The sequence below is a fragment of the Diorhabda carinulata genome, chromosome X (genome assembly GCF_026250575.1).
Source record: "Diorhabda carinulata isolate Delta chromosome X, icDioCari1.1, whole genome shotgun sequence".
In the NCBI taxonomy this organism is placed as follows: domain Eukaryota; kingdom Metazoa; phylum Arthropoda; class Insecta; order Coleoptera; family Chrysomelidae; genus Diorhabda; species Diorhabda carinulata.
Genome location: NC_079472.1, coordinates 31,742,187 through 31,759,544, shown reverse-complemented (window position 1 = coordinate 31,759,544; position 17,358 = coordinate 31,742,187). Strand labels below are relative to the sequence as shown.

General features: G+C 36.3%; 1 protein-coding gene across 1 annotated transcript in view; it reads left to right on the top strand.

Annotated features, from left to right (window-relative positions):
* LOC130900786 (apolipophorins) overlaps positions 1-17,358 on the top strand; it is a 35,466-nt gene that overhangs the window by 11,360 nt on the left and 6,748 nt on the right. The window contains exons 6-15 of the mRNA XM_057811656.1: positions 324-997; positions 2,386-3,523; positions 9,076-10,457; positions 11,706-12,014; positions 12,074-12,145; positions 12,303-13,242; positions 13,302-13,723; positions 13,778-14,285; positions 16,261-17,096; positions 17,154-17,303. Coding sequence (XP_057667639.1) covers positions 324-997; positions 2,386-3,523; positions 9,076-10,457; positions 11,706-12,014; positions 12,074-12,145; positions 12,303-13,242; positions 13,302-13,723; positions 13,778-14,285; positions 16,261-17,096; positions 17,154-17,303 — 6,431 coding nt within the window. The remainder of the gene's footprint in view (positions 1-323; positions 998-2,385; positions 3,524-9,075; positions 10,458-11,705; positions 12,015-12,073; positions 12,146-12,302; positions 13,243-13,301; positions 13,724-13,777; positions 14,286-16,260; positions 17,097-17,153; positions 17,304-17,358) is intronic.

Sequence of the window (17,358 nt, the reverse complement as noted above, 5' to 3'; positions counted from 1 at the left end):
CGAAAAAAGGATTCAATAAAATCTTAGATAACCCAAAGCAGTAGAATCCTGGTGTGTGACCTAGTGGAAGATTGCTGATGTATAAATATGATACGTTTAAGTTCTTATTAACACAATGATGAAAATCCTGGGTTCCTCTACTACCAACAAAGCAAAGCAATTTGTACTGACCAGATCAAACTTGTTTTTTAACTTATTACGTTCATTTTTGCTCTAATTTCCATTGAATCATCTGGTATAGCGTGGAAATGGCTGTTTCGTTTCTTCCCGATCAAGTTGAAATATAAACATAAGCAGTTTAAGTAATAAAAGTTTCATTTCAGTCGGGGGATTTATCACTTCTCACATCCGCAATCTTCGAGCTTCAGCTAATCCAGACAAGCAACTTGCCAAACAGTACCTCGGATTTAGCGTTACCAAGAAATTCCCGATCGATTTCAGGAAGTGGTCGTACAACGGCGAATTATCTTACGCGGTTGATACCCTCGGTATGGCAGCGTCATCTGATGTCAATATCATTTATTCCGAAAACGATTTCTTACCGAGATTGACTACTTTGAACGCCACTGCTGAAGTCTTCGGTCATTCCATGAATTTCCTCGAACTCAATCTGAGACAGGAAAATTTAAACAGATTGGTGGAACATTATTTCGGACCGAACGGTTTAATTCGAGGATCATCTCTGGGAGAATTGTTTAAAAACGAAATAAAAACATCGTCGAAATTATGGCAAGATCTTAATAGTAAACTTAAATCGAGTTTGAGGGCACGTCGTGATGTCAGTAGAAAGGAAATCGATAACATTGGTAGAGCGGTACAAATTAAAGAAAACGAATTAGATAAAGATTTAGATCTTGACATCAGCGTTAAAGCTTTTGGATCCGAGCTCCTTTATACCAACTTGAACGCTCATCATATAGGTTTGACACCCGAAGCAATCATCGATCAAGTTATAAACAACTTCAACGAAGGCTTAGACAAACTCAAGAGTTTCCAAGTAAGTATCTGAATAGTATGTTACATTTGATGGGTATTCAAACTATCCTTTCATGAGAGACTAGCATTTAAATCGCATTTTAAGGGATATCATTGAGTCTGTAGAGTTTGTTGTAGATGAGAATTCCATTCATTAACCAAAAACAAGACTCATACGCATAATTTAGCGATTAATCAAATTTTAAATACTTTAAAATCGTGCTATGACTCTAATTCCTGTACCAGTAGGATCTTATGGCGTAAAATGATAAATTTCATCTTCTTACGCTCTTTCATATATGAAATACATCCTCAGTTCATAACTGCTCGAAGGGTGGTTCCTCGACTCTAATTTCTACAATTTCTAACTGATCTAGAGCCCAAATAACGGAGGATGGTTCCGTGATGATAATTCCTGCACCAGTCAATACCCAGGTGGAAAATGATAATTTTCATCTTCGCACTTCAATTTACGTTCTGGTGTAATCTCACCATTAAGAATCATTCTTGTATGAAATCTATCCACTGTTTATGACTCCTCTAGATCCTAAATGACGAAAGATGGTTCCGTGACTCTAATTTCTACACCGGTGGGTTCTTATAGACCAATACCTTGACGGAAAACGATAATTTTCATCTTCGTACTTCAATTTACGTTCTGGTGTAATCTCACCATTAAGAATCATTCTTGTATGAAATCTATCCACTGTTTATGACTCCTCTAGATCCTAAATGACGAAAGATGGTTCCGTGACTCTAATTTCTACACCGGTGGGTTCTTATAAGTCAATACCTTGACAGAAAACGATAATTTTCATCTTCGTACTTCAATTTACGTTCTGGTGTAATCTCACCATTAAGAATCATTCTTGTATGAAATCTATCTACAGTTTATGACTCCTCTAGATCCCAAATGACGAAAGATGGTTCCGCGACTCTAATTTCTACACCAGTGGGTTCTTATAAGTCAATACTTTGACAGAAAACGATAATTTTCATCTTCGTACTTCAATTTACGTTCTGGTGTAATATCACCATTAAGAATCATTCTTGTATGAAATCTATCCACAGTTTATGACTCCTCTAGATCCCAAATGACGAAAGATGGTTCCGTGACTTGGCATTATTGTGACTTTCTTTATAAGCTCTTGCTCTTGTACATCACTTTTGGCCAATGGACTAACCGCGGTCGATCTATTAGAGCAATTAGTAACTTTTTTGTCTTGGTACTCAAACCAATCGCTTCGGCAGACGATTTTATCCGCATTTGAATCGTATTTCTTCCATATTATCATACAAGCGAAGATTTATTCTTCTGTCAAGTGCCTGAAGCACGAAAATACTTCTGTATACTTATAATGTATAACAGCTTTTGTATTTTGGATATAATATTTCTGATTTTGTTTTCAGGATACTTTCCGTGCTAATATCTTATTCTTAGATTCGGAATTAGATTATCCAACATCTCTCGGTTTTCCTCTACGGTTGGCAGCAGAAGGTACGGCGAATACTCAACTCAAAGCTGAAGGTGGAATAGACGTAAGAGCTCTGCTGAACAACAAAGATACTAACGTTAACGTGAAATTAATTCCAAGCGCCAAGATTGAAATAACCGGTAGACTTTCTTTAGATGCTCTAGTTGTAGAAAACGGTATCAAATTGGTATCCAGTTTATACACAGCTACGGGAAGTGACGTCAAAATTAGTTATAGTAACAACGGTAAAGGTGTCGATGTCAAATTGGGTTTGCCGGTACAAGAACAAAAACTAATTTCACTCAATCATCAAATAGTTAGTGAAACTAGAGAGCAAGCAGGACAAACATCTGTAACTACTCTGAAATTCTCTCAACCTAAAGACTTTAATCTCTGCTTGGATCAAGCTAGCGCGTTTATCGGACTAGCCTTCTGTGTTGATTTAAATGGACCCAATTTAGCCGGTCAACAAACTACGGTGTTGCCGTTCCCTCTTTCAGGAGACGCTAAATTCGCTATCAGCATCGAAAACGAGGATTTGAAAGAATACCACTTCAAGAACATCGTAAATCAAGATTTCACATCCGGTGAAATTTTAGTAGAAAGCGTAGGTAAAAACGGGGAGAAAAAAGTCAGTTTTCAATTTTTGAGCGAAATATATCCACAAAAGTTCATCAAAGCTATCTTCAATTCTCCGGTGAAATCGGCATTCGCCGAAGGTAGAATCACCAATACCAATCAAGAAAAATCGTTATTACTGAAAGCCGGACAAGACAACACGGAAGCTTACGTCAAATTAGGAGTCGGTATATCTGGTTCCCAAGATAAATCTGTGTATAATCCAATTTTGGAATTCAAAACACCCGATGGCAATCAACAATTACCCGTAAAAGTTGATGGAAAAATTATTGCTGAAAAAACTGGTGAAAATAATAAATACACTTTTGAAAACGTCAAAATTCATCTTCCCAATCAAAAAATCCTTGGAATTAACGGAAATATTGGAAACGATAAGAAAACTTTCTTCAGCGATTTGACATTTTCCGAAGGTCAACAATCTGTTTCATTAACAGGTAAGAGACTATTTGGAAATATAACTTCACATATTTTAGGAATTTTTCATCTTTCAACATTAATCAATTAATTATTGAACACAGTCCCAAAAAAATGATCATTTTTGTTCGTTGCGGTGGTCCAAATATCATCATCAAATTGGACATCGATTATCATCTGATCTAGCATACAGGGTTTTAGAGTGATCGATTTTTCCTAAATCTAAAGTTAATTACATCTTGTACCTCGTCTCTCCTTTCCACTTAATATTCAGAAATTAGAATCTAAATTTTGTTGAGCTTCTTTTATACAGGCTCGCATTTATCAAAAAGTGGATGATCCACGTCTATGGGTCGAGTAGATATTGCAATTACTGCTTTATGTTGAATTCTGTTGGTCAGTTCGAACATCTGCCGTGGTAATATCGGTTACATCGACAGGTCACGGCTTGTTATTTTACAACTTCAAAGGACTAGAATCTTATATTTCACCTAGAGAAACAGGTAGAAATCGAACCGTGGACGATGCCACGAATTCGACTTTTCCTTCTTCAGTACGGATTTTTATTATTTCCTCCAGATTCCCAATGGATTCCTGAACATATTGAAGCGTCATTGAAATTGAAGATAAGCTTGTTAAAGTAGACTCGCAAGGTCCTGAACCTTTCTGTAGAAAATAATGTAGATAAGAAGGTGTTATTCTAATAATCTACATGGTGAGACTGATAGAGATACTCCTGGAAAACTATAACCAAAGAACATCTATGGAATTTATCAACTCAAGTAAGGACAATCTAATAGGAGTCCTCAATGGACACCTGAATACACTTTTTTCGATTCCTGTATTCACAGCAATTCAATAGATTCAGATTATCGATTTGTTTTAATCTTGTCATTCGTTTTTGACGTGGAAGGGTGATTCGACAGGAGAGAACAATCTCTTAGGAGTCTTGTATAGGCATTGAGTCCTCAATGGACACCTGAATACACTTTTTTCGATTCCTGTATTCACAGCAATTCAATAGATTCAGATTATCGATTTGTTTTAATCTTGTCATTCGTTTTTGACGTGGAAGGGTGATTCGACAGGAGAGAACAATCTCTTAGGAGTTTTTTCGATGCGTTGAGTCGTCAATGGGCACCTGAATACACTTTTTTCGATTCCTGTATTCACAGCAATTCAATAGATTCAGATTATCGATTTGTTTTAATCGTGTCATTCGTTTTTGACGTGGAAGGGTGATTCGACAGGAGAGAACAATCTCTTAGGAGTTTTTTCGATGCGTTGAGTCCTCAATGGACACCTGAATACACTTTTTTCGATTCCTGTATTCACAGCAATTCAATAGATTCAGATTATCGATTTGTTTTAATCTTGTCATTCGTTTTTGACGTGGAAGGGTCATTCGCCAGGAGAGAACAATCTCTTAGGAGTCTTGTATAGGCATTGAGTCCTCAATGGACACCTGAATACACTTTTTTCGATTCCTGTATTCACAGCAATTCAATAGATTCAGATTATCGATTTGTTTTAATCTTGTCATTCGTTTTTGACGTGAAAGGGTGATTCGACAGGAGAGAACAATCTCTTAGGAGTCTTGTATAGGCATTGAGTCCTCAATGGACACCTGAATACACTTTTTTCGATTCCTGTATTCACAGCAATTCAATAGATTCAGATTATCGATTTGTTTTAATCTTGTCATTCGTTTTTGACGTGGAAGGGTGATTCGACAGGAGAGAACAATCTCTTAGGAGTCTTGTATAGGCATTGAGTCCTCAATGGACACCTGAATACACTTTTTTCGATTCCTGTATTCACAGCAATTCAATAGATTCAGATTATCGATTTGTTTTAATCGTGTCATTCGTTTTTGACGTGGAAGGGTGATTCGACAGGAGAGAACAATCTCTTAGGAGTCTTGTATAGGCATTGAGTCCTCAATGGACACCTGAATACACTTTTTTCGATTCCTGTATTCACAGCAATTCAATAGATTCAGATTATCGATTTGTTTTAATCGTGTCATTCGTTTTTGACGTGGAAGGGTGATTCGACAGGAGAGAACAATCTCTTAGGAGTCTTGTACAGGCATTGAGTCCTCAATGGATACCTGAATACACTTTTTTCGATTCCTGTATTCACAGCAATTCAATAGATTCAGATTATCGATTTGTTTTAATCTTGTCATTCGTTTTTGACGTGGAAGGGTGATTCGACAGGAGAGAACAATCTCTTAGGAGTCTTGTATAGGCATTGAGTCCTCAATGGACACCTGAATACACTTTTTTCGATTCCTGTATTCACAGCAATTCAATAGATTCAGATTATCGATTTGTTTTAATCGTGTCATTCGTTTTTGACGTGGAAGGGTGATTCGACAGGAGAGAACAATCTCTTAGGAGTCTTGTATAGGCATTGAGTCCTCAATGGACACCTGAATACACTTTTTTCGATTCCTGTATTCACAGCAATTCAATAGATTCAGATTATCGATTTGTTTTAATCGTGTCATTCGTTTTTGACGTGGAAGGGTGATTCGACAGGAGAGAACAATCTCTTAGGAGTCTTGTACAGGCATTGAGTCCTCAATGGATACCTGAATACACTTTTTTCGATTCCTGTATTCACAGCAATTCAATAGATTCAGATTATCGATTTGTTTTAATCTTGTCATTCGTTTTTGACGTGGAAGGGTGATTCGACAGGAGAGAACAATCTATTAGGAGTCTTGTACAGGCATTGAGTCCTCAATGGACACCTGTATACACTTTTTTCGATTCCTGTATTCACAGCAATTCAATAGATTCAGATTAACGATTTGTTTTAATCATGTCATTCGTTTTTGACGTGGAAGGGTGATTCGACAGGAGAGAACAATCTCTTAGGAGTCTTGTATAGGCATTGAGTCCTCAATGGACACCTGAATACACTTTTTTCGATTCCTGTATTCACAGCAATTCAATAGATTCAGATTATCGATTTGTTTTAATCTTGTCATTCGTTTTTGACGTGGAAGGGTGATTCGACAGGAGAGAATAATCTCTTAGGAGTCTTGTACAGGCATTGAGTCCTCAATGGACACCTGAATACACTTTTTTCGATTCCTGTATTCACAGCAATTCAATAGATTCAGATTATCGATTTGTTTTAATCTTGTTATTCGTTTTTGACGTGGAAGGGTGATTCGACAGGAGAGAACAATCTCTTAGGCGTCTTGTACAGGCATTGAGTCCTCAATGGATACCTGAATACACTTTTTTCGATTCCTGTATTCACAGCAATTCAATAGATTCAGATTATCGATTTGTTTTAATCTTGTCATTCGTTTTTGACGTGGAAGGGTGATTCGACAGGAGAGAACAATCTCTTAGGCGTCTTGTACAGGCATTGAGTCCTCAATGGATACCTGAATACACTTTTTTCGATTCCTGTATTCACAGCAATTCAATAGATTCAGATTATCGATTTGTTTTAATCTTGTCATTCGTTTTTGACGTGGAAGGGTGATTCGACAGGAGAGAACAATCTCTTAGGAGTTTTTTCGATGCGTTGAGTCCTCAATGGACACCTGAATACACTTTTTTCGATTCCTGTATTCACAGCAATTCAATAGATTCAGATTATCGATTTGTTTTAATCGTGTCATTCGTTTTTGACGTGGAAGGGTGATTCGCCAGGAGAGAACAATCTCTTAGGAGTCTTGTACAGGCATTGAGTCCTCAATGGACACCTGAATACACTTTTTTCGATTCCTGTATTCACAGCAATTCAATAGATTCAGATTATCGATTTGTTTTAATCTTGTCATTCGTTTTTGACGTGAAAGGGTGATTCGACAGGAGAGAACAATCTCTTAGGAGTCTTGTATAGGCATTGAGTCCTCAATGGACACCTGAATACACTTTTTTCGATTCCTGTATTCACAGCAATTCAATAGATTCAGATTATCGATTTGTTTTAATCTTGTCATTCGTTTTTGACGTGGAAGGGTGATTCGACAGGAGAGAACAATCTCTTAGGAGTCTTGTATAGGCATTGAGTCCTCAATGGACACCTGAATACACTTTTTTCGATTCCTGTATTCACAGCAATTCAATAGATTCAGATTATCGATTTGTTTTAATCTTGTCATTCGTTTTTGACGTGGAAGGGTGATTCGACAGGAGAGAACAATCTCTTAGGAGTCTTGTATAGGCATTGAGTCCTCAATGGACACCTGAATACACTTTTTTCGATTCCTGTATTCACAGCAATTCAATAGATTCAGATTATCGATTTGTTTTAATCTTGTCATTCGTTTTTGACGTGGAAGGGTGATTCGACAGGAGAGAACAATCTCTTAGGAGTCTTGTATAGGCATTGAGTCCTCAATGGACACCTGAATACACTTTTTTCGATTCCTGTATTCACAGCAATTCAATAAATTCAGATTATCGATTTGTTTTAATCGTGTCATTCGTTTTTGACGTGGAAGGGTGATTCGACAGGAGAGAACAATCTCTTAGGAGTCTTGTATAGGCATTGAGTCCTCAATGAACACCTGAATACACTTTTTTCGATTCCTGTATTCACAGCAATTCAATAGATTCAGATTATCGATTTGTTTTAATCTTGTCATTCGTTTTTGACGTGGAAGGGTGATTCGACAGGAGAGAACAATCTCTTAGGAGTCTTGTATAGGCATTGAGTCCTCAATGGACACCTGAATACACTTTTTTCGATTCCTGTATTCACAGCAATTCAATAAATTCAGATTATCGATTTGTTTTAATCGTGTCATTCGTTTTTGACGTGGAAGGGTGATTCGACAGGAGAGAACAATCTCTTAGGAGTCTTGTACAGGCATTGAGTCCTCAATGGATACCTGAATACACTTTTTTCGATTCCTGTATTCACAGCAATTCAATAGATTCAGATTATCGATTTGTTTTAATCTTGTCATTCGTTTTTGACGTGGAAGGGTGATTCGACAGGAGAGAACAATCTCTTAGGCGTCTTGTACAGGCATTGAGTCCTCAATGGACACCTGAATACACTTTTTTCGATTCCTGTATTCACAGCAATTCAATAGATTCAGATTATCGATTTGTTTTAATCGTGTCATTCGTTTTTGACGTGGAAGGGTGATTCGACAGGAGAGAACAATCTCTTAGGAGTTTTTTCGATGCGTTGAGTCCTCAATGGGCACTTGAAGATACTAGATTTTGTGTAGGTTGTTTAAACGTAAGGATTTGAGCACCAATTTAATACCTTTTTCGATTCCTGCATTCCTGGCAATTCAATAGAATCAGATTATCGATTCGTTTCGATCTTGCCATTCGTTTTTGAGTTTATGTAGAACCTCTTAGCGAAAATCTTGAAAACATCTGCTAATGTTAATAAAGGCTAATGTAGTGAATTGTTTACAGTTTGGAAAAGCACTGCGTTCGAAATAGAAAGAACTTCTCTTTTGTATAACCACTATTAGGGTCCCTAGATTTAAGTGGAAATTACTTAAATTTACACGATAATATGGTAGATTCATGAGTTTTTGTTAGAGTCACAAAGTTTAATGATTAAATTGTTTTAGGTCGCTTTTTCGTCGATCCTAACCAAGTGAACGTGAATGCAGAAGTGAAGAACAACATCAATCAAGCATTCAATTTCCATATAAACGGGGGAGTGAAAAAATCTAACGATCTTACACATATTGATAGCAATTGGCAATTGATCCACGGTCAAGATCTTTCTTCTAAAACTAACACAATCACGTTAACCAGTAGCGTTACTAGAAGATACAACACGCCCGATGATTTCACTTTCGGTTTCAAAAACAAATTCTCTTATCCTTTATTGAATTTAAATATTCAATTCGACGCAGAACAACAGCCGAAAAGTTTGCGATACGACGTCGATTTTCACTACAACGATATTAAATTCGGTTCCGAATTAGATTTCGAAATCAACAAAAAAACACTAGGAGATTTCGATGTTGATTTCGATATCTACAGTTTCGAAAATAAAGTCGGTTTCAAATCGTCCAGAGAAGTATTGGCGGGCGAACAAAGCAAAATCAGTAACGAATTAGATTTGAACGGAGTTAAATTGGAAGTTAAAGGTATCATAACACACAACATCAAAGCCACTAACGTAAACCTCGGTGCCGACTTAACGGTAGTTCTTCCTACGCATCCAACGCCTTTCAAAGTCGACAGCGGACTACAATGCACTCCGAGCGAATTATCCGCTCACCACAAAGTCGTCAGCGGTAACGTCGTCGTTATTGACGCTTTCATCAACGCGAATAAAAACGGTAACGCAAACGGTAGCGTTAAAGTCAATATTAAAAATATGTTAGTAGTAAATGGACAATTGAAATCGGTTAAAGGTAAAGGTAACGCAGATCTACAAATCGACGCTAACACACCTAAAAAATCCGTCAAATTAGAAAGTACATTCGAAGTTCAACCTCCAACTACATACAATATCGTTCTCACTCTATACCCGAGTTTCGATAAAGACAAAAACCAAAAGATAATCGTATCTACAAACACTAAAATTTCCTCATCCAACATCGATTCCAAAAACAAAGTCGACATACTCGGAAAAGTTTTACAAGTTAACGTAAACGGCATCTGTAACGGCGAGTTCCAAAACGGCAAACAAAACGGAGAAATCGAAATTATACTTCCGACCGATCAATATTTATTAGGAAAATTCAACCGTAACTTCAATACTAACGGTGATGTCAGCCGCGGACAAGATCAGGCTAGTTTGGAATACAGGAAAAATAAAAATAGCCCCGGTCGTAAGATCAGTGTATCCAGCAAATACAACAACATCAACCACAAAGAAGGAACCTACGATGTGTCGTACGAAGCATCCGCAGATGACGCCAATGGTAGAAATATCAACGGAGAATTGATCTTCAAAGTGCAAAAACAAGGAGAAAAACGTTTAATTGACTCTACGGTAAGTACATTTAATTTTCTCGACCTGCGGAGAAAGCAAACTACCTCTGTGATGGTGTGGGGTTAGTCGTCGCCATACGGCCAACCTCAACCTTGATTGCTCGTGGTTCACTTGGAGACTCGAGGCTTCTGTGTTCTACTTCATTTTAGAAACGTATTTAACTTCTTCTCTTTCTTCTGTTGCACGAGAAATCGTAGCTTTAACAATTTCTGTAGACGTCTACACTTTTGTATTTTTTTTTAATTTTATACCTTATTTTTAAGCATTTCCAAACCAGAATGATGTTTTTTACTAGTTTAGTCAAACAAAGCAGATGCTTAGTCGTCTATTTCTCTCCGTTCAATTTTTTTCTTCTGGATTCGATGAGTGAATGTAATAGAAAACGGCATGGAAGCAAGTCCATCAATCACAGATTTTATTACTCTGGTTAGATGGTTTCAAAGAATTTTTTGTTTCAACCATATTAATCATCGACCAAATCGATCTGAATATCGTGAAACTTTTAACGCTATAACTGCTTCTTCGGCATCTTTTCCATGGTTTCCTTCCACTTAATAGTGTTCAGGTATCCAACAGGGGCTTCCGTTAGTATCACGAAACCAGAAAAGTACCTCTGAACAGTTTATTATTACTTTTGATTTTATTATTTGTTGATGCTGTTGTTTTTAAAGTTGCCCGGCACTTCTCCAAAGAGAGGAGGAACTTGGTATTCATGAGCTAGAGATACTGCTCTAGGTGGGATTGTGTTGGACAGCTTGGAAGAGCATCTGCTCAAATATCTGCTATAAAACTCATAACAGTCGAAATGGTATGATTTAGAATTGTGCTAGATTGCAGAAAAATTGGTAAGCAATAGTTGGAAGGTCCATGTCTTTTTAATACAACGATGACAATGGGATTTTGACAACCAGTGAGTTGTTCCACTGAAATCCAATTGGTGTTAAGGAGCAATAAATTTAAGAGTAACGATGAAATTAAATATTTTTACCTTAAAGATACGACGATTTCCCTTATAGCTCCATACACTTTTCCCAGCGACGTTCAATAATAAATTCGATGCACTTTATATAATATAATAAAATCTTTGACTACCGAGGCATTTTTTCAAGTCTGGGAATATTAAATAATCCGAGAGGGTTCTGACTCTGATATAGGAAAAATTTTTCTCTGCATGGCGGGGTAATTCGACTAAAGCCACAGCATTTAAAATAAGGTTGAGGTCTAGTAAATTTATTTATTCTTCTTTAGGGAAAAATCTACGGATCAGTATTGAAAGATCCAATACAATCCGGATTGAAATTCAATTATATACACGAATCCGGGGATTTCGAATTGTCTTCTTCGTATGGTACAGCTCTCAGTGGTAAAGTTGGAGGCAAATATGATATAAGAGGAGAAGGAATACCGATATCCGGAGAACTTGAAGTTCAATTCTTATCGGCTATAATCGATTTAAAATCGGTCAAGTCTAAAATATCAGGATCTGTTCTTCTTCCGCGTGAACCAAGGCAAGAATTGAAATTAACCGGAGCTATATCCGCCTTAGCCGAAAATAATGTGAGTTAAATTTATCACAATTTGGTATATCGATATAATTAAATTCGTTATTATTACAGAAAGGTGCAGTTATAGCCGATTTTAGTGCAGACGGACAACTTAGAGCAAGTGACAAAGATGGTGAAATTAAAGTAAGTTTATATTTCTGCTTGATCACTCAAGCTTCTCCCTTTTTATTTATCTAAGAGTAATCGCAATTTTAGTGGAAGTTTAGTGAGGGTTTAAGAAATATTTCTATCGCGCGTTGAATCAGATTTGTCCAGAAAAATGCATTTGTTTTTTTTTTAGGGAACTTTCAAATCATCAGATAAACCAATCTCAGTTGTTGGAGGATACAGTCGTAAAGATCTGGAAGGAGACAAATGCCAATTGAACGGAAACGTTGGCGTCCAATACGGCGCTGGTAAAAACGTCAAATTCGAAGGAGCCCTGAATAGACTGGCTAAAAACCAATATAAATTAGATGTCCAATTAGAAACACCCTACGAAAACTTCAAAACGAATAAATTGATAGTCGAAACCAAACATTCTGAAGACCTCAAACATATACAAAGTAACGTAAAGTTGAATCTGGATGGAAAAGTTTGGACACAAGACACCGAATTGAAATATAATGAACTTTCTCCATTGATCGACGTAAAATTGAAGGATCCCGAAGGAAAAATCAGTCAAGTTTACTTGAAAGGAAATAAAATTAGCGTAAAAGAATTCGGAGGTGAATGGAAAGTAGAATGTCAAAAGTCAAACTTTTTATTCGAGGGTAACTTTGATACTAATTTGGAAAACATGGATAATTTCTACGTTAGAGGAAATATAAATTCTCCCAACCTTAAACTCAATAAGATTCAATTCGACGCTAATAATAAAGGAGGAAAAGCGAACAAAAAAATCCAAATCAACATCAAATCCGCTGGAAAGAATGTCGTAAGTGGAAGCACCACTTATCAAGCTAGAGACGAGCACGGGAAATATATAATAGAAGGTTCTGGAACTCTTAAAATCAAAGAACAATCACAAGCCGCTAATTTCAAATATATATCTCAACCTTTAACTTTTGAAAAGAACGGAGAAGAAGGATTTGAAATTGATTTCGATGCCGGAATAGGAAACAACGCCATCGACGCCGAGCTCAAGATAACAGACAAACAATTCAGAATTTTGGAATCTTATTGCGAAAAAAATAAGGAATGCGCCCATTTCGAGCTCGATTCCAAAATCAGCGAAAACGGTAAGACATTATCAACAATTTCAATTATAAAACAAATTCATTTATACGTATATTTTCAGATATCAACAAGTTCAACCACGTTTTGGAAATCACAGTCGATTTGAGAAAGCTCGGCGTTCCGAACGAATTCGGTTTAAAAGCTGTAACAACTAGAAACAATTACGTCTTCGATCAACTAGTCGATATTCATTTCCAACGAACTGCCGATGGTAAATACTCGTACAACGTCTATCTTCACCCCGAAGAAGCCGGTATTTCATTGACGACCCCCAAACGAATAATTTCCCTTGAAGGTCACGTAAAAGGTCTCCAAAACGTCAAAAATACCGGCGGTAAAGTTTCAGCAGAAGCTGCTTTCTATTTGGACAAAAAGAACCAACCGAACAAGAAAGCTGCTCTCAGCGGTTGGGTAAACGTGGATCCGAAAAGTAAAGGAATCGTTAGTGGAGATGTTAGATTAACGCACCCCGAATTGAAAAAAGTATAACTGCATATAAATTAGTTTCGATATATCACTAATAATTATCTATTTCAGCCTTTCAGTATTTCCTTGAATACTGTAAGAGGTAACCAATCTCCAATCCCAGATGTTACTGTAACTTTAGAATTCGATATATTCAGAGATACTGCTCAGAAATTAATTGCTGAATACAAATTCTCGATGAAAAAAGACGGACCAACCGGTTATCTTAGTAAATCTACAACCAACGTCAAAAGCAATGGTCTCGGTATCGATATTTTGTTCACGCAAGACGTTCAACTGGACAAAAAAACTTATTCTGGACACTACATCGACAGATTGACGTATAACGTGAAAGGTTCAAAATACGACAACTTATTTTCAATTAAAGGAAGTAAAAAAGATGCTGAACTCATATTAAGATACATGAATATCGATTTGATCAAGATTGAAAACAAAATGAACATAAATAGAGATCAACAAATTGTAGACAGCGAAATTTCTTCGTATGATAACAAACCGGTTTTAGTTCATTTGGAAATAAAGAAATTCAACACCCTTCTCTGTACCATTGGATACAAAAGTAAGTTTGAATCAAAATTGATCGATAAAGAAACTCTTTCAAGTAAAAACCTTTAATTTCGTTGAATGTTTCATTCTTAGTTGGAAACTTTTGCTTTATGTCAAGACTCTGGTGTCAAATTATTGTTTTTTTTTTGCTATGATATTTTTGGAAATGGAGGAGTAAATCGATAATTTGATGATTTATAAAAGAAAATATGGAAAGAATAGAAGAAACCATCAAATCAATGGAAAGACGAATGTTAAACATCGAATTGGTAGAAAGGAAAATAAACTGGAAACCTTATAACTAGAAGAGGAAAACCATAAACTAGTTGCTCAGAAGATTTGTAAAATTATAGCCAACTCTACTAAAATGGACGAAAATCTCCAAAGATGGCGTAGGAAAGAGAAAGGAAAAGAAAATTAAAGATATATTTTGGTTAAAATATCTGAAAACTAGTTCATTACACACAGCTGACAGTTACCGACAAAGAAAAATATGGATAGAATAAAAAAACCATCAGATTCTTGGAAAAACGAATGTTAAACATCGAGCTCGCAGATAGGAAAAGAAACTGGACATGATAATGCATTTGGGGAAACCAAAATCTCATTATAGAGAATCATAGAGATGTGGATATTGGTCCGATAAATACAAAACAAAAACGAAAAAAACTTTCTTCCAATACTGTCTCAACTTCTTTAAATCTATCTGAAAAAACGTTTTAGCGAGATATAAAAATAAAAAGTTGGTGATGAAATCATCATTTGAGTCAGATTTCAGCTCGGTGAATGACTGTTTCAAATTTGGTAATAAAAAGAAATATCATTGGACCAAATCAGTTGAGCAAACATTAGCCCAATGCGACCAATCGTGTCGATAGCCTTATCATAATGGAAGAACACTTTTTTTTCGTTGAATGAGACTAGTTTTTCTTTAATTCGGTCTTCAATCGGCTTTCTACAAGAAGTAGACGAAAACACAAAAATTTTGGTCTCCTTTTAGCCCCATACACGTTTCCCAGCGATGTTTAATAAGTTCGATGCACTTTTTATAATAAGAATCGACAAGCTCCTCAAAATAGCCATAAACTGCAAGTCTGGGAACAGAAAATAGTCCGAAGGGGCTAAACATCACGAATGAATGAGGTGCATGAGGTATCAACGGCCATCGCAATAACGGATGTGTGAGCTGGTGCATTGTCTTGATGAAACAACACTTTCTTTTTGACCGAATGCGGCCGTTTTTGCTTGATTTCTTGTCTAAAACGTTGCAATAAGTCCGCATAATAATCGCCGTTAATAATTTTTCCTTTTTTAAAATAGTCAATGGAAATTATCCCAAAAAACCGACCCCATGACCTTGCCTGAAGATAGAACGGTCTTTGTCTTCTTTGGAGTCGCTTTTGATTTTGATTTCTACTAGTTTACGCACATTCGGAATTTCTTTAACATTTCTGAAGTCGTCACCTCATTAGGTCAACCACCGCTTTTCCATGTTTACAAATTCACTGTTAACGTTCAATATTGATCGTTGCCAAGCAATTAATACGTGGCGTCTTATAACTTGAATCATATGCTGTATAGATTGTGTACTTTCTAATACAATGATATTTTTCAAGCAACTACAACCATCTCTAGGTCAGTCCAGGTACTTCTGGGACCTAATTGGGTATTGTGCAACCCAATTACGGTTTTTCCTTTCTCCAATGAAGATATAGATCTTATGAATCCTAGAAAACATTGGCCAACAACTTTCCCACCGATAGGATCATCTCCTTTTTCTTTCGAACACATTTTTGTTTGATAAAACCCATAGTTTTTGATTTAGTCTTAGTCTATAATATGTACTAATGAATCTACGACTCGTCTATAGTCACGAAACTGCAAAAACTTCTTAAATAGTATCAAAAACAGTTCTGAATTGGTCTCGAGGTTTTATTATTAGTGCAATTGCAAATTTTCATGCAGATTATAACATTTATCAATTTTAGATGATCCCAAGACGAAGTTACAATTCAACAGCGGATTCATTCCTGGACAAATAGCCGATGTCCGCAGCGACCTGATTACGAGCGGAGGTAAAGCGAACCTCTTCCACGTTACAGTCAAATTGGACGATGCCAATTTCCTAAAACCCGATTACAACGTCAATTCCAAAGCGATTGAAAGCACTTTGACGCATGCTAAAGAAAACGTAGGAACGTTCGTTAAGGGATTAGAAAATATCGGAAAGGAAATTAGCAACGATTACGTAAAAGAAGGAAACAAATTTTCGGAAATGATCAAAACCGCCGTTCCCGATGTCCTACCAGTGCTTCAATATTACGACTCGGAATTACAAAAAATACAAAATGAACTAGATCAAGATAAATCCCTTGAAGAATTTAGAAAAGTTCTTAAAATCGTATACGTAAACTTCTTCGAGGTTCTCAGTGAAGTACTTACAACTGTAGTAGATATAATTAAATCAATAGAAGTGGCTGTAGAACGAATAACCACAGCTCTAATCGATTCTTTCGATAATTATATTGTTGTAGCGCTCAGAGATCTTCTTGAAAAACTCCTCGGTATCTTTGGAGAAATTCTTAATATGTTAATAGACATAGTTTCGACTTATTTAGCACTCGTCAGCGAAGTTATAGAAAAATACCAACCTGAAATCAAGCAACTCGCTATTACTGTCAGCGAATTGGGTCAAGATGTCGGGAGATTCATTCAAAAATCTTACGTACAAGTTAGAAAGATTATTTCAGATTTGTATAAGAGAATTTCCGACGAACTCAAAGCACTTCCCATAGTTGAGGAATTGAGAGCCGAATGGGAAGACGTAAGTAAATAATATTAACAATAACAATAATAAAATAACAAAACTTTTATTTTACAGTTCGTTAAGAATGGAATACCAAATGCCGATGGACTTGTAGGAGGTATTAAAGAAATCGCTGCAACTATTAAAGATTTGGTACCGCCTGAAATATTTATTGCACCAGAAATTAATGAAATCGTAGATTTGACCGTCAGTTACTTGGAAAAGGTAAATAAATTCATTAAAGTGACAACTAAAATATTGAATTTTTAAATTACGTAGT